General features: G+C 41.9%; 3 protein-coding genes and 1 non-coding gene across 6 annotated transcripts; all 4 read left to right on the forward strand.

The window, feature by feature from the left end:
• Positions 1-660: 660 nt before the first annotated feature.
• LOC135679847 (uncharacterized) lies at positions 661-2,412 on the forward strand. The gene is made up of 3 exons (XM_065193831.1): positions 661-1,134; positions 1,412-1,774; positions 1,855-2,412. The coding sequence occupies exons 1-3, from the start codon at positions 711-713 to the stop codon at positions 2,229-2,231; spliced, it is 1,164 nt and encodes a 387-aa protein (XP_065049903.1). The 5' UTR covers positions 661-710; the 3' UTR covers positions 2,232-2,412.
• A 1,110-nt stretch (positions 2,413-3,522) lies between these two features.
• LOC103990708 (GATA transcription factor 16-like) lies at positions 3,523-4,746 on the forward strand. The gene is made up of 3 exons (XM_009409950.3): positions 3,523-3,660; positions 3,779-3,886; positions 3,988-4,746. Exons 1-3 carry the CDS (start codon positions 3,640-3,642, stop codon positions 4,255-4,257), a joined length of 399 nt encoding a protein of 132 aa, XP_009408225.2. The 5' UTR covers positions 3,523-3,639; the 3' UTR covers positions 4,258-4,746.
• A 4,448-nt stretch (positions 4,747-9,194) lies between these two features.
• Positions 9,195-14,151, forward strand: LOC103990707 (protein DEHYDRATION-INDUCED 19 homolog 2). Of its 3 annotated transcripts, none has more exons than XR_672148.2 (6): positions 9,195-9,345; positions 9,440-9,585; positions 10,793-10,870; positions 11,152-11,417; positions 12,620-12,818; positions 13,980-14,151. XR_672148.2 is itself a non-coding variant. In XM_009409949.3 (5 exons), the coding sequence occupies exons 1-5, from the start codon at positions 9,273-9,275 to the stop codon at positions 12,720-12,722; spliced, it is 666 nt and encodes a 221-aa protein (XP_009408224.2). In that variant the 5' UTR covers positions 9,195-9,272; the 3' UTR covers positions 12,723-12,954. The 3 variants fall into 3 exon arrangements, 1 of the variants encoding a protein (XP_009408224.2); XR_010514861.1 differs by lacking the exon at positions 13,980-14,151 and adding an exon at positions 12,968-13,602; XM_009409949.3 differs by lacking the exon at positions 13,980-14,151 and having other exon boundaries at positions 12,620-12,954.
• On the forward strand, positions 13,063-13,224 carry LOC135680169 (U1 spliceosomal RNA). Its single transcript, XR_010515414.1, has one exon. It is a non-coding gene; the product is annotated as a U1 spliceosomal RNA (small nuclear RNA).
• Positions 14,152-14,424: the final 273 nt, after the last annotated feature.

Below are 14,424 nucleotides of genomic sequence, written 5' to 3' on the forward strand. Positions count from 1 at the left end.
AAATCTCTCCCTAAAATTGAAAGAATAATATATTTTCTCTCGTAACCTGACTAGCTAATCTAATATGGGAAGAAAGGGTCGAGAGGAGGACGAGGCAGCGGCGGCCTCGAGCTGACGGTCAGAAGGGGAAGCAGCACGTCTAGTGGGAGAGGAGGGGCGGCGATGGGTTTCCCGATGAGTTTCTCACGCTAACACCCAAAGCTTCACAGTAGAAACAGGAGGGAACATTGGTTTTATCTTTTACCTTTTTTGCCTTACGTAGTTGTTGCCGTGCCATTTCTACGTCTCTTTGAGCTCACCTGCGCAGACCCTTCTCCGCACCAACCTCGGGGATTCAGTCCAAGCCATGGCATCAACGTGGTCAATAGGGGAACTGTTGGCCCCCTCTGGCCATTTCTTTCTCCTCTTTGAAGCAAGTGAGCTACTGAGAAGCACCGGCATCCGCACGTACGCTGTCGTCTTGGCTCGTCCTGGAGCTTACGGCTTATTCTGCTCTGAACGCAAGAAAGTTCATCGGAATCTTCTTTGGCTCGGTAGAAGCTATGAGTTGTGGATGTCCGGTAACGATCTAATTCTTTATCGCACTTTCCCCGAACCAAACCTCCGCTTAAATGACGGCTATAGAGGCAGCGGTGGCAAGGAAACGTTGCAGAAGGCGACCGCAGAAGAGGAGGACGAGAAGGAGGGCAGAGGTGAGAGAAGAAAGGAGGATGCGCAGCTCGGTGCAGGGAGGCGACGACGCCAGCGAGGCCAGCGCGGCCTTGGCTAACTGCTGGTGGCGCTCCCTCATTGAGTTCGACGGCGACAGCGAAGGCGGGAGGACGGAGGCCGCCGCGGGATCCAGGGGCGCGGTTGCCTCGCCTCGGGTGCGGGTCCTGAGGGAGCTCGAGCGGCTCGCGGCGGCAGCCAACGTGTCCCTCGACGACATCCGGCACAAGCTGCTGACGTACAATGCTGGCGACCTCTGGCTCCCTGCCGGTGGGATTCCCAAGCACGAGACGGACATCCCCCCTGTCATCACCATCCTGCTGCTCGGGCTTGCCGGCACCGGCAAGACCGCGCTGGTGGATCTCATGTACTGCGTTCTCGGTCGCGCCGGATTCCTGCCTTTCGCTCAGAGCATCCCTCTCGCTGGTAGTTGTTTCTTCCTGTAGAAAGACCTCTAAGATCCGATCTTTCTGCTTCGTCTTGCATCGTTCTCTGCAAAAGTTTCGATCTTTATTGCCTTCTTCTCGAGTGCTTCCTTGATGAGCTTCGACTTTTCTTGCCAAGCGTCGGTTCCAGTTGTTGTCAGCCTGGATAGTCTTCGCTCGTTTGGTTCTCTTCTCGGAGAGATCACTCGTTTGTCGATAGATTTCTTTCCCTTACGGGTTGTAGTTGTTTTCACTGATCCGAGGATGGGATTTCGCAGGCAACGACGGGCGGACGCAGTGCCTGGAGGAGCACAACGTGCTGCGGTCTATGCGGAGCGGCTTCTGCATCTTCGACTCCCGCGGCCTCGACTGCGACCGGATGGCCGACGGCCTTGAGGAGGTGGCGGAGTGGATGAACGAGGGCGTCCGCCACGGCCAGCCCTGCCGCGGCGCAAACCCCCCCGACGCCCCTGCTCCCGCCTCCGCGCCCCCCGCTACGCGCTTCCTCCGCCGACGGGTCAACTGCCCCGTCGTGGTGGCCAACCTCTACGAGCTCCACCACTCCCTCCTCTCCGGCGACCCCCGCCCCCTCGAAGCCACCCGCGACCTCTTCCACTACCCTCCCATCAAGATCAGCCCCAGTAAGTCTCACCACAACACCCGACCTCGTCCTCTAATCCCGCCGAAGCATTTCATCGAACACTCGTTTTTGTCTGAACAGCCGACAGCCCCATCCTGGTGCTGACGCACGGCGACGAGCTATCGCCGGAGGAGAGGATCCAGGCGCGGGTGAAGACGTGCGAGTACCTGGGCGTGTCGGAGACGAACGGAGTCTACGACATATCGTGCCTCAACGAGTACGGGACGGCGGTGGACGAGATGGACCCGGCGACGTCCTACGCCGTCGCGGAGGCCATCTTCCGGGCCCTGGTGGTGGCGGACAGGACACACCCGGCCAAGGCCAGCATCAAGGAGTGGCTACTGGTGGTGATCACGTGGGCAATGTGCGCCCTCTCGACCTTCTTTGCCTTCCTCTCTTGCTGCTGCTCGAAGCTTGCCAAGGCCAACAGAGAGTACACCAAGTTGAGGACGCAGTGAGGAGGATGATCTCTTGGTTCTGCTACTGTATCTATGGATGGTGGTGCGAAGCAGTGTTGATATTGCAATGATGGACGACTTCTCATCAGATTAGCAGCTGACTTTTCCTTGGACTAACATGGTTCTTTGTTCTTTGTTGGTGGATTTGTGGCATTGCAATATCAACACTGGGTTATGATGCTTGTTTGGCATATTTTATGATGTTATATTAATAAAATGAGCTATATTATACTCCATCATAGAATCAATATAATGCATCGAGTAAATATTTCTCAATAGAAAACAACATTTTTTTTAGGTAGATCATTTACTCAATAGAAAACAACATTTTTTTTTAGGTAGATCACTAAGAAAGTTTAAAAGCTAAATATATAAATATATATTTTTTTTATTGAATTATCAATAACAATTATGAAAAAATATTTTAAGAAAAATAATATTCATATTTTTCTTACTCTTCATAAAAATATAATTTTGGAATCACATATTCATTAATCTATTAACTTTTTATTTTCTAATATTTTTTTTAATATCAAAGTTGGATCAACTATCTCTATAAAAAAAATAATAATTTATCGATGTGTCATAAAATATATCGATTGAAATGAACACTGTTCTTGAATCCTACCTTCGTTATTTATTTTTTTTACAAAAAAAATCATACTTTTTACCTCAACCACCTTTGGTTTTCAAATTTTATAATTATTTTTATTTTTCTTTTTATTTATATACTATGCTATTATTTTAGGTTAGCAAATGACAATTTATTTTTTCTTTATTTTGAAGCTTCCAATAAGCACACGTATCTTGTAGTTGAACCTGCGCCGTCAGATCTCGATCAGACGTCACCCTTGCGCGTAGCTCAATTCAAGTGTTTTACCCATTTCCGTCGTAGTTTCACTTCTCAGGAGCAGGGATCAGCTACATGAAACCAAGCAGCAAACGACCATGTATCATGCACATTCTTGCTTTTGGTCCCACTGAATGCTCCTCCAATTGGGCAGTCAGAACCCTCCACGTCGTGAAAAGCGAGTCGTTGCTGCTCGACGTCCACACGGCGGATCCACGCTTCTTCTCACGTCCGCCTAGTCCGTTGATGCGGTAAGGTGTACCCTCACGGGGAATTAAATAAGCCGGTCGTTTTTTCTCTCCGTACTCTCATTGGCTTCGGCCGGATGCCTAATGCGGTGACACCTCATCTTATTATATTACTCCACGGTGTATTTTTTAACGATAAATAATTCATTTTTTTTTTGGCCTCTCTCCCTCTATTGTTTTCTGTTTCCCTCCACTCTCTTGACTCTCAGGAGTTCTCCGCCTCTCTCTCACACCGTTCCCCCACTATATATATAGAGAGAGAGGAGATGCGTGAAAGCGGAGGCCATTACCAATCACAGTGAATCAGGGCATGATGGATCTAAGTGACATGGTAAGGCTTGTTGTGCTTCTGTTCTTGTTGTGTCGTGGTCTTGCTCGCTCTTCATGTTTGGTGATTCATGCGATTGTTTGCGGTGGTGTGTTGTTTCTTGCTTCGATTCCATCTGCAGGCTTCGTGTGATGCAAATCCGAGGAGCAGCGATCGCCAGATCAAGAGCTGTACGGATTGCCGAGCCACAAAAACCCCTCTCTGGCGAGCTGGCCCTACTGGCCCCAAGGTACTATCCCTGAGTCGTTTCGGTCTTTGATTGGCGATCGGATTTGCCGCTTGTTTCGTTCGAGTTTTACGTTGTTGATCTGATGATCTGTGCGATGGCAGTCGCTCTGCAACGCTTGTGGGATCCGGTACCGGAAGAATGTAAAGGAAGCCGGAATGAAGGTGAAGAAGGAGAAGAGAGAGATCAGCGACGGAGGAGGCCGGAAGAGGTTTGGTGTGTATCTTAAGATGCAGATGTCTGGGTTGGGTTTGTGGAAGCAGATATCCATGATTGGGAAACGGAGGAGATGGAGGAGGAGGAGGAGAAACGTACCTGGGGAAGAGGAGCAGGCCGCCGTCCTACTGATGGCCCTCTCGTCTGGCTTGCGATAGGATTTGAGCCTCTATAAGATTATCGCCACCCGATTTCCTTTTCTTGGTGGAGAAACGGAGGTTTTCTCCCCGGTCTACTTTGTCATGCTACCGGCAACTTGGTGAAGCATCAGGTTGCCATCTTAATTATCTTCTTGCCATTTTACCTCGCCCTACTACGCTGATTCATCCATGTAACTTCATCAGTTCGTCCTCGAGCTAGGGAAGCTCGCTACCTCAAACTTCATGAATAATAATATCTTCCAGGTTTTGCATATTTTTGCTGATTATTAAAAGCCACGAACATATCGGAAGCAAAATTAGGTTTGGTAATATAATCTTTGTACTGTGAATGTTGATTGAAGCAAATTTTCTTCGAGTCTGTCTTGTTGTGTGCAAGAATTTAATTTGCCTTTTGGAATGGTAGACCTTAGTCACTGATCAGATTTTGAGTTTTATGAACTCTTTCATTTGAAGGTTATTTGAAGGGAAAGGTTGCTTACATTATCCCAGACCGTGCATTAAGGTGAGCTTCGTATATTTGGTCATCTTTCTCTCAACTCAAGTAGTCAATGTTGTGAACAAATTACATTATCCCAGACCTTGCATTATAGTCTTTGTATTATGCATGTTGATGCAGGTAAACTTATTTGTGTCCGTTTTGTTGTGAGCAAGAATTTGCTTTTGGAATGTGGGTCAAGAAGTCAATGATCAGGTTTTCAGTTTTTTAAATTCCTCTATTTCAAGGTTATTTGATGCAAAGTATACTTATTGGCCATTTCTTTTATAAGCTTAAGTAGTCAATGATGTTGCAAGTCACACTCACTGAAGTGTGTCAAGAAGGTTTGTTGATGATTGTTGGGAATGAACAAGCTGTGAATGCTGTTTGTAAGCATCTAAAATATGAAAAGAGGGTCCACAGGGCAGGAAAAAATGGTCCCTTTCATGTGGATTGACTTTAAGTGGTTAGTATGGTCTGGACTTGTCAGTTTGCTATGGTCATCATCATTGTTGGAAGCTGTCATTGCTGTTTGTGACAGGAAAACATGTGTGAAAAAGATCCAAACATTGTTGGAAGCTGTAGCTCGATAATTTTACTCACTGTGGTCAGTTTTAGCAATTTGAGTCTTCTTTTAGACAATTATAGACTTCCGATGCTAGATTGTTGTAGCTTGATAAATTGTGTGTTGCTAACAGTAGATGTCCTTTGGATAGTATCATGTTGATAGATGCTTGCTCCAGTGAGAATCTCCATAGGCTGCTACCTTGGTTGGTGAAGGCCAAGAAACCTTCAAATTGCAGCGCTCGGTTCTAAGCTTTCAATTGTTTAATCTCCCTGCCTGCTTGTCCCTCTTGTCTTTTATCTTGGCTTTCCCCTGCTTCACTTGTCCTGCCATCATACTTGTCATTTTATGAAGAAGGCATCACTTTCCGGCACTCATGGAACATTCCATTTTCTTCTCATTTCTGTACTTTTTCTTAGACTATTTTGAATTATACATCAGATACCATCTTTTCTTTTGAATCATGATATGTTGTCTAATCCTCTTCGTGCTTAATTTTAGCAGATATGTTCGTGACTCAAATCTTCATCACTTGAATCGCGAGGTGTGAAATCTTGGCCACTTTTCAGAAAGTACAGAACAAAAGTTTATTCAGAAACACAAGGTACGAATATTTAAGAAAGTACACTGCCAATCATGCAAGTTAGATTTATGTTGTTTACAAACTATGTGATAGGTGAAGAGTAATATGTCACACGTTATATCATCACATGGTGACACGTGGTCGACCGATCGATCATTAAAAGTCATGACAATCATATATTACTGGTATGTAACGATTAGATCATGAGACACATATCACGGAGTAATATGTGGTCGAGCAATCGATCATTCGAATCTCGTAATTGACTTGACTAATCTACGCGGGTGCAAGGGTCGACGGACATCATGCGATGTCTTCGCCCGAAGTGTCTCACACCCCCCTCTTGTTGTCGATGACACTGGGCATAACCGTTTCCCCTATAAAAGGGACAAAGTTGTACTCTCAAACATAACTTTACTTAAAATTAACTTGATTATTGAAGGGTCATTCGTTACCTCCCGATTTAGTTTTGCATATTTGATGTTCTACAAATAGTAGTTTGAATTGAGACAGATTTGAAATGAATCTTGATTGGATCCAAATCACTATCTTACCTTAGACAACTAGAATCTGCACTAATGTGTCCACAAGAAGAATAATTTTCTACTAAAATTAACCCTAAAAAAAGGTCGACCAGATTAAAACAGTTTCTCATTTTTAATATACCACAAAGATAGCTTCAAATGGTATTGTTGATAGTTAGATCTTAGGCTTACCAGGTTGTATTAATCATGAACTACTTCAAAATCTTAGATACACGAAGCATCTCAAGATCTGGGCTAAATTAGTTTATTTTGAATGAAACACCAGCCATGCTTGAGAAGATAAGATCATCACATACTATGGGTCAGTACCTTGCAAAGAGAACATTAAGCTTGACTGCTATCTAACTTTTCAACATGTTTTGTATCTTTAATTTTCTTCAAAGATTCTTAAGACATCTACAATTGAGATTCTGTATGAGAAGGCAATAATAAAAAGGCTATGATAGACAGTAATAGGTTCCAGCAATTTATGCTTTGAGTTAAATTCTATCAAATGCAAGATTCAAAAAAATAGAGCATCTTTTCCCAAACCATTTAGAGCATCTTCCCCAAAAAAAACAGATGGTGACAGAGAGGAAGGTATCAAGAAGATGTAAATTAATATTTAATTATTTGGAATCACCATCACTAGTTGAGATAGACCTTTAGAATATGTAATACATCCGACAACATGAATATCGAGAAAAGATTGTCGGTGAAGAAAATAATTAAAGTTGAATTAAATCTCCATGCTTTTTTTTAAGAGAATCTTCCTTGAATTCATTTCAGTGTGGTCACTCAAAATTTTTTAAGTTAGCTGGCATGTGTTAGTTGTTTACAAGTAGAAAAAGTATTTTTTAAATAATTCATGATTAAAAAATATTTCTTTTGTGATTTGTGATAGTGTGGCAAATCTGGTCAGCCTGTTTTGTTATTTTTGCTTGGTTGGTGTCTCCTATCAAGTATTGTCATGAATTTGGAATTTTAGTAGACATGACCTTCACAGGCTTGTTCATATGGAGTAATACGAAATAATTCAGCATATAATATAAAGGAACCGGCCGAGGCATTTAAAGTTTACATCGTATCTATTCGATGTTATGTACATGAAGTGGATGAATCTGTAGATTTACTATGATAAACCTGGGTTAGAAAAAGCACTTTTGTTATTTGTACGAAATGGGAAAACCCATAAAAGAAAAATAGAGTGGAAAAAGAAAGTTTTTCTTTTTTTCTTTTTTGCAAATTGGGATCTGGGTCCATTGATATCTCCTAATTTATTGATCAAAAGATTATTTATTATATTTTTAAAGAGTTTTCATAATATGTTTGTTAGTAGAAAAAGTCTTTGATGTCTTGATCAATCCAATATGATCTAGACTCGTATGTGTAAGGTTATCCGAGATGTCTCCGAGATGAGGACGATAAGATCTGAAGGTGTCATCTGCACTAAGATCGAGATCGAGAGGGGTTTCTCGATCTAGTCCATTCGATACGTAAGTTAATAACTCGAAGTATTTGAGCGTGAACATAAGTGGTCAAAAAAGATAATCTCATCGCTCATTACGTTGAAGATGAACTTTTATATATGCTTAGAGGGATATAATATTTCATAGAATAATATTATACAAGGACTTAGTTTTTAATCATGCCTATGGATCCTCTTTTCTTTTCTTATTCAGGTGGATGACAAGATGAGATAATTTTAAATTATTTATCTTAGATTTGTTTTAAATTTTTGTTACCTAATTTTTTTCTAATTTTTTTATATTAAGTGGTAGTATATTCTCTATCGCTCTTATTGCAATTCAGATTTATGCTCAATTCTTTACTCGATTTAGGGCTGTGTTTATAGTTTCAAAATATAAGATTTATGACGTCATAAAAAAAGACCGGTTAACTCATTATTATATTACATGACCATCTGACAGTGTTCAAACCAGCCATTGTGGACCTGCCAATTGGCCCTCCTCCGAGACACAGCGAGATGGTCCATTTCTTAACGCCAAAACAGTTTGTCGCCTCAAGCTTTTCGGGTGGGCGCAGTGCACTCGTGAGTCGTCGCCGAGTCATCGCGGCCACGCGTTCCTTTCTTCCCATTGGAACAGAGCGGGCCACAGTGCAACAGAAAGCACAGTCAATGTTTACCTAACGCGCGCATTGGTGAACAACCTTCACTTGATGGCGACAACCAGTTTTCCACCTTGGAATGTCCCATCATGTCTAATCAGCTGATGCCGTGACGCTGTCACCATGTGGGCTAAATGAAGTGTTGCCGCCAAATGACGCCCCTTCATTGCGCATTTGTTTACTATTTAAAGGCTTAGAAACTAATAATTTTAGAAGTAAATAGAATTTTTAAATATTTTATAGGAAGATTAATACAAACAATACATACTTTTATTTTTTTAAAATATTTTCATAGACTTTATTATTAGAAATAGAAAAAAACACAAAAGAAAAGAAATACCACGTGAATTTTATTTGTGAAGAGACTTGAAGGCCTTATTACAGTTACGACTTGCGAGCCCTTCCCTCCCTGAGGATCCCCTAAAGGACTCCAACATGGTACATCTGTTTTGACGAATAGTAAGAAGAAACGTAGGGAGTCGGTGCTGTTCCCTCGTCACTGATATACCTACTCCTTTCGTTCCCTAATTAAGCTCCAACTCAGCCTCAAGATCCCCTGTACGGGAAAGACACCCTTCCATCTACGTGCACAAATGGAGACAAGACACGTAGAGAGAGTCGGTACTCTTCCCTCCGTTATAAGAGGTATACCGGGCGATCACTCTTATCTCTCGCTCTCGTTCTCGCTCTGTTCCTTCTTCTTGCAAGCCCCATCACTGCCTGTCTCTAGGGTTCATGGAAGCCGACACCCGGAGCCACTTGTCCGCCGCTTCCAAGAGCCGCCATCCGGTTTTGCAATCCCGATACGGTGGGGAAGTGGGGGACTTTGGACACGTCTCCTGCTATTTTGGCTTCGGATTCCGTTATTGGCAGTTCTGATTGGGGTTTTCTTGGGTTGGTAGATGCGTATCTCGGGTTCGAGGAGTTGGATGGAGGGGAGGACGAACCGCGACCGGAGTTCGCTTGCCCGTTCTGCTCTGAGGTCTTCGATGTCGTGGGGCTGTGCTGCCACATGGATGATGAGCATCCGGTCGAGGCTAAGAACGGGGTACTACTGCGTTCTTCCTGTCCTCGGGAGTTGTTGTGAAATTGTGCTTTTGTTGGAGTTTTCTGAGGAGAACTGTTAGACCTCCGTGTGGTTCTCGGATGGGATTTTCCTAAAGCAAAGATGTTGCTTTTCCCTTTTCTTTTCTTTTTTTTCGTTTTGTTTCCATCTCTTAGAAGGTTTTCTTACTCGTATCTTCTGTGAAAATTCTCATATCGCTTAATGTTAATAGAAGATTTTTTTTGGTAAAAGCAAAAAAGGAAAAATGTTTTTTTTTTCTGAATTTTTTGGTCTGCTAGATTTTTATTTTAACTTGTTAAAGAAAAAGTCTTGGATCTTTGGTGCTTGTTTTACCAAGTTTTGTGTTTAAAGAATACTTTGGAGGCTATCTAGCTCTTGTCTTCTGTCACAATTTCCTTTTTTTTTATGTTACTGGAAAATTTTATTCTTAGTAGAAGCAAAAAAGAAATTTTTTTGATGCATTAAATATTTATCTTAATTGGTGAAAAAATGTGAAGTCTTTGTTTTTTTCCCTACGAATGTTCGGAATTTATCTCACTGTCCGTTTATATCTGCCAAAAATTTACAAAATTGGAATTTAATGTTTCTATCATGTTGTTATTCTTTGGCAGTATACCTTGAGATTTTCAGCAATCAGTAAACCTTGTTTGCAATTTGTATTTTGTGGGGACCCTGGAATTATGCACTCTAATAGTAGTTAATTAGAAGTTGTTATAGAAATTTTAAATACAGAGTCCACTGCATTTTATTTAGTAGCACGAATGTAAGTAAGTCAGCCAATGACTTTATCGGACCATGATTCTCCTGTCTATCAATATGTTCATATGTTCAGAAACGAGAAAAGTTCAGGGAATTTCGTTCAGTGAATTTCTGTAAGTGAAAGTTGGATGATTATCATTTCTTACATGATGTCTCACATGTTTATCTTACAAGTCGAAATGAAACTATTGTTCTAGTGCCTTTTAACTTTCCATTTTGATGACTGTGTTATTATAATGATAATGTTCTAACTGAGTCCTTTTTTATTTTTCTGACTTATCATGAGAAAATGGGTTTTTACTGTCACTCCGTCAATACTAGCAATGGCAATCAGAGATGAGCAAATTATTGTGCCTATATGATATGTCTTTGTATCTGGTTCTGTTTGCGACTTACTTTGTTGCCTACATATTGAATTTTCTTTTTTCAGGTGTGCCCTGTTTGTGCAGCTAGGGTTGGGATGGACATGGTTGGCCACATAACAACACAACATGCAAATTTTTTAAAAATATCCTGCTCATTTTCGTTAGTTGTCTGGATCTATGAAGGTTGATATTTCGTATTTTTCCTTATGTCTCATGCCTCTTTAGTCTTTAAAGCTTATTTAAGAATCTTCATTAGTGTTCTTTCTTCATGAAGGATGACATTTCAATCCTTACGTTCATGCTTGTTTACTCTTTAAAGCTCACTTTTTAAGTAGAATTTTCTGGTCAAGCAATCATTAGTGTACAATTTGCATGTGATCATGTGTAAGCCTGACTAAATCAGTTCTCCTTAACAAGCACTAACATACAGCGTAGGAGGAGATACCACAAAGGATCCTGGGGGTCCCACTCTACAATTCTTTTGTTGAGAAAGGATAATACACTGGAAGGCAATATGCAATCACTTGTGGGGGGTTCTTCTTTTACTCCCTCCAGTGCTGCACCTGATCCATTGTTGTCGTCATTCATTTTTAATTTGCCAGTGATTGATCCATCAGAAGATGCCCGGCCTGAACCTTTGGATGAACGAAGTATGGATGATAAAATTTCAGAGGAGAAATTGGTTGAGAGGTATGATATATTTTGGTGGCATAAAATGAGTAATTGCATGAAATTTCGATGAAAGCCATGCTATGAATAGGTATTAGACTCTTAAATATGTACTTTCACATTTTCAAATTACTCAATTATGAAGCCACTTCATGAATGAACAATTTCGCATTCTACAATGTTTTTAAGTAGGTCATATTTTATCTTAGTTTAAGATTCATAATTTGTTGGGAATGACTCTTACAAACATGCCCTTCTGGTTTTCACTGCATAACTAACAATGATCATTTTCTACTGAGAAAATTAAGTGTTTAGTTTTATTAAGATGTCCAGGGAATTTGGCATCTCTATTGACTCTTTGTTAGGGTTGAATGTGTACTTAACTAATTCTCCTATTGTTGTGTTTGCTTTTGGTTGGTTCATTTCAAGCAAAGCTAGGTAAAATATTTGATTTTCCAATGGCAGAGTCATCAAACGGAGCAATCTTGAATAGTTAACCCTGATTTTGCTCTTCTTCTTCATTACGATTCAATTTCTTGAACCTTCCTAGGTTTCTGTTCATATCATGAGATCAACTGGAAGATGGTATCGACTATACGGATGCTGTCCTAGTGGTTGGTTCCCCTCTTTATGTTTAAGAGATTTAGGTTTAAAATTTGGGAAGGTGGTGCCCAAATTTCAGAAGATGCAGCAAAGGAAGTTAACACTGATAATCATGATAATTATTTGCCATTTATCTGCAACGAAATGATTATTGTTAGTCAGTTCAATAGGCTTCTACCCTGCCACTTATCTGTTATCAGATCTCCTAAACACTAGCTGAGGTATAGGATCGGTATAATAGGCTAATACTTTCTGCAGAAAGTCGAATAGGACTAGCTAGTTATTGTGAGATTTTTCAGAGAATTTACAGAGATTTGTTACTGCTTGAAAGTTGTGTGGCAAACAATAATTGACAGAGAGGAGTTGGCTGTTTATAGATTTTTATGCTGGTAACACAATGTTGTGGGTTACTGGCTAGGTAAACTTGCTGAGAAAAACTAGTCCCATGGACATCTGGAAAAAGTTCAAGCCATGTTAACTGCATGTGCTGAAACAAACAATGCAGGATAGCTGATTCTAACTTTCATATGTTGTATTCTGGAATCACCAATATCCTTGTTTGATGCTGTTGGAAGATATGAGGATATGCTTATTCTAACTCTACTAAGCATGCTTCCCAGTGTTGTGCCATGTCCACTACACCAAGATCGGGAGGAGAGTGCTCGGAGGAGCGAGTTTGCGAGCCAGATTGTGATCTCTACAATATTCGATGATGCATTATGAACTCCTCCAGCTCTCATGGTGGCATCAGCAGCAGCTCACGAGACAATCTGGACATGGTTAGAGGTTGCTGCAATGGTGATACCGGACCTGAACCAGGTATTCATCTGGGAGGATCCCAGGAATGAGATGAAACATGGAATGCATTACATACCACGATCCTATCTATGCTGTATATAATTCTATGGGTTAACTCTGTATTCGAAATAAATCAGCTGCTTGCTCTCTTGTTGTACCCGTGTGATTAGATTTGCGGCAGCTAGATTTAGTCCCACATCGAGGAAGTACGAGGAGGCCAGCGACCACGGAGCGTACAAGAGGAGAGTGAGGCCGCTATAGTTCCATACTTACCTGGACGGGGTCGATGGGCGAACAAGTAGGCCCATGGCCTGGGTCTGTGACCTCCATTGCACTTTGGAGGGGTGCTGGCCCACCATCTCCCCAAGTGGGAGAGTGGACGTCATAATTTGTGGTAGATGGGGGTACGCGTCCGCGCGGCCCCTGCCAAATCATTATCTAAATCCTTATGTGGGCCATTTGGGATCCATTTTTATCTCCGTTATATTAAATCCTTTTTGTTCGAGCAATCAAGAGTACACGCATCTTAAAGCTCTTAACCCTCCTCCGCTTGATTTCTCTTCTAATAGCCTTCGCCTTGTAAAAATTGAAAGTTTTAAGGAGGCATCACGAGGCGATTAGGTTGGAATTTCTGGTTCCTCGTTCTTCCGGAGATATAAAGCTCATTTTGGTAGGAATAAGCGCTCATACAGAACTTAATTATTTTGGAGAAGCAATCGTCATTGTTAGTCTTTAGAGAGGTTTAATTTATTGATCCTTCTTCCTCTGGCAACCCTTGATGTTACTGTCTGAGCAATGAAGTTAATTTATTGTACTTCATTGTAATACAAGGATGGATACCAACTGAAATAACTTACCGCTACAAGTATGCATATAATGTAATCGTAGCGAATGAATCGCATATTTATATGCGCGAGGCAACAGATTGGAAACCTGTTCATGAATTTGCACGTTTCATCATCTGCAATGCGTTTTGAGTAACAATGGCGACGAGCAAAGGCAACGGCGACAGTCAGGGAACGACGAACGAGGAGTTCGAGTTGAAGTAGTTCTAACTGGAAAGAGGACGCTGAGCGCTGAGCGTAGGGGTTTGGAAGCGCTGGAAATACTAGTAGATGTTTATAGTTCTAACTGGAAAGTTCCAATTTTGTTGGCCATTAACTCGCATTTGCTTGATTTCAGAGAGCATCGTGAACTCGAAAGACAGTTCACTTCCCTGAGCCTCTAAGAACGATGAGGTGCCCTTCGAACGACCGCGCCGCTTGCGAAGAGCAATCTCGAACTTCCCCTTCGTTGTTGCAGCGGATGGCGAGCCTTAAGGAGTGCAGACGAAGTTCCTGGAGTCGTAAGGACGGTCAGCCCATGTCTTGTACTTCGATCCTCTATGAATCTTGCTGTCTCGATGTGCTAATAACACGATGGAATTTGTTCCTCCTCTGTAGCAGAAAAAGCACCGATCTTTATACCTCGGAGATATGGAGGCAGCGAGGAGTTGTCACATGGAACGCAGTTCCATGAGCTCGCTGAACTGTGCGAAGTCCACCCATTCTTCTTTCTGTAATTCCCAAATATAACCCCCTCGCTCCCCTCTCAGCCACGTTGTTGATTCCGTTGCGAGTCTCTCTCG

The sequence above is a fragment of the Musa acuminata genome, chromosome BXJ1-7 (genome assembly GCF_036884655.1).
Source record: "Musa acuminata AAA Group cultivar baxijiao chromosome BXJ1-7, Cavendish_Baxijiao_AAA, whole genome shotgun sequence".
Lineage (NCBI taxonomy): Eukaryota > Viridiplantae > Streptophyta > Magnoliopsida > Zingiberales > Musaceae > Musa > Musa acuminata.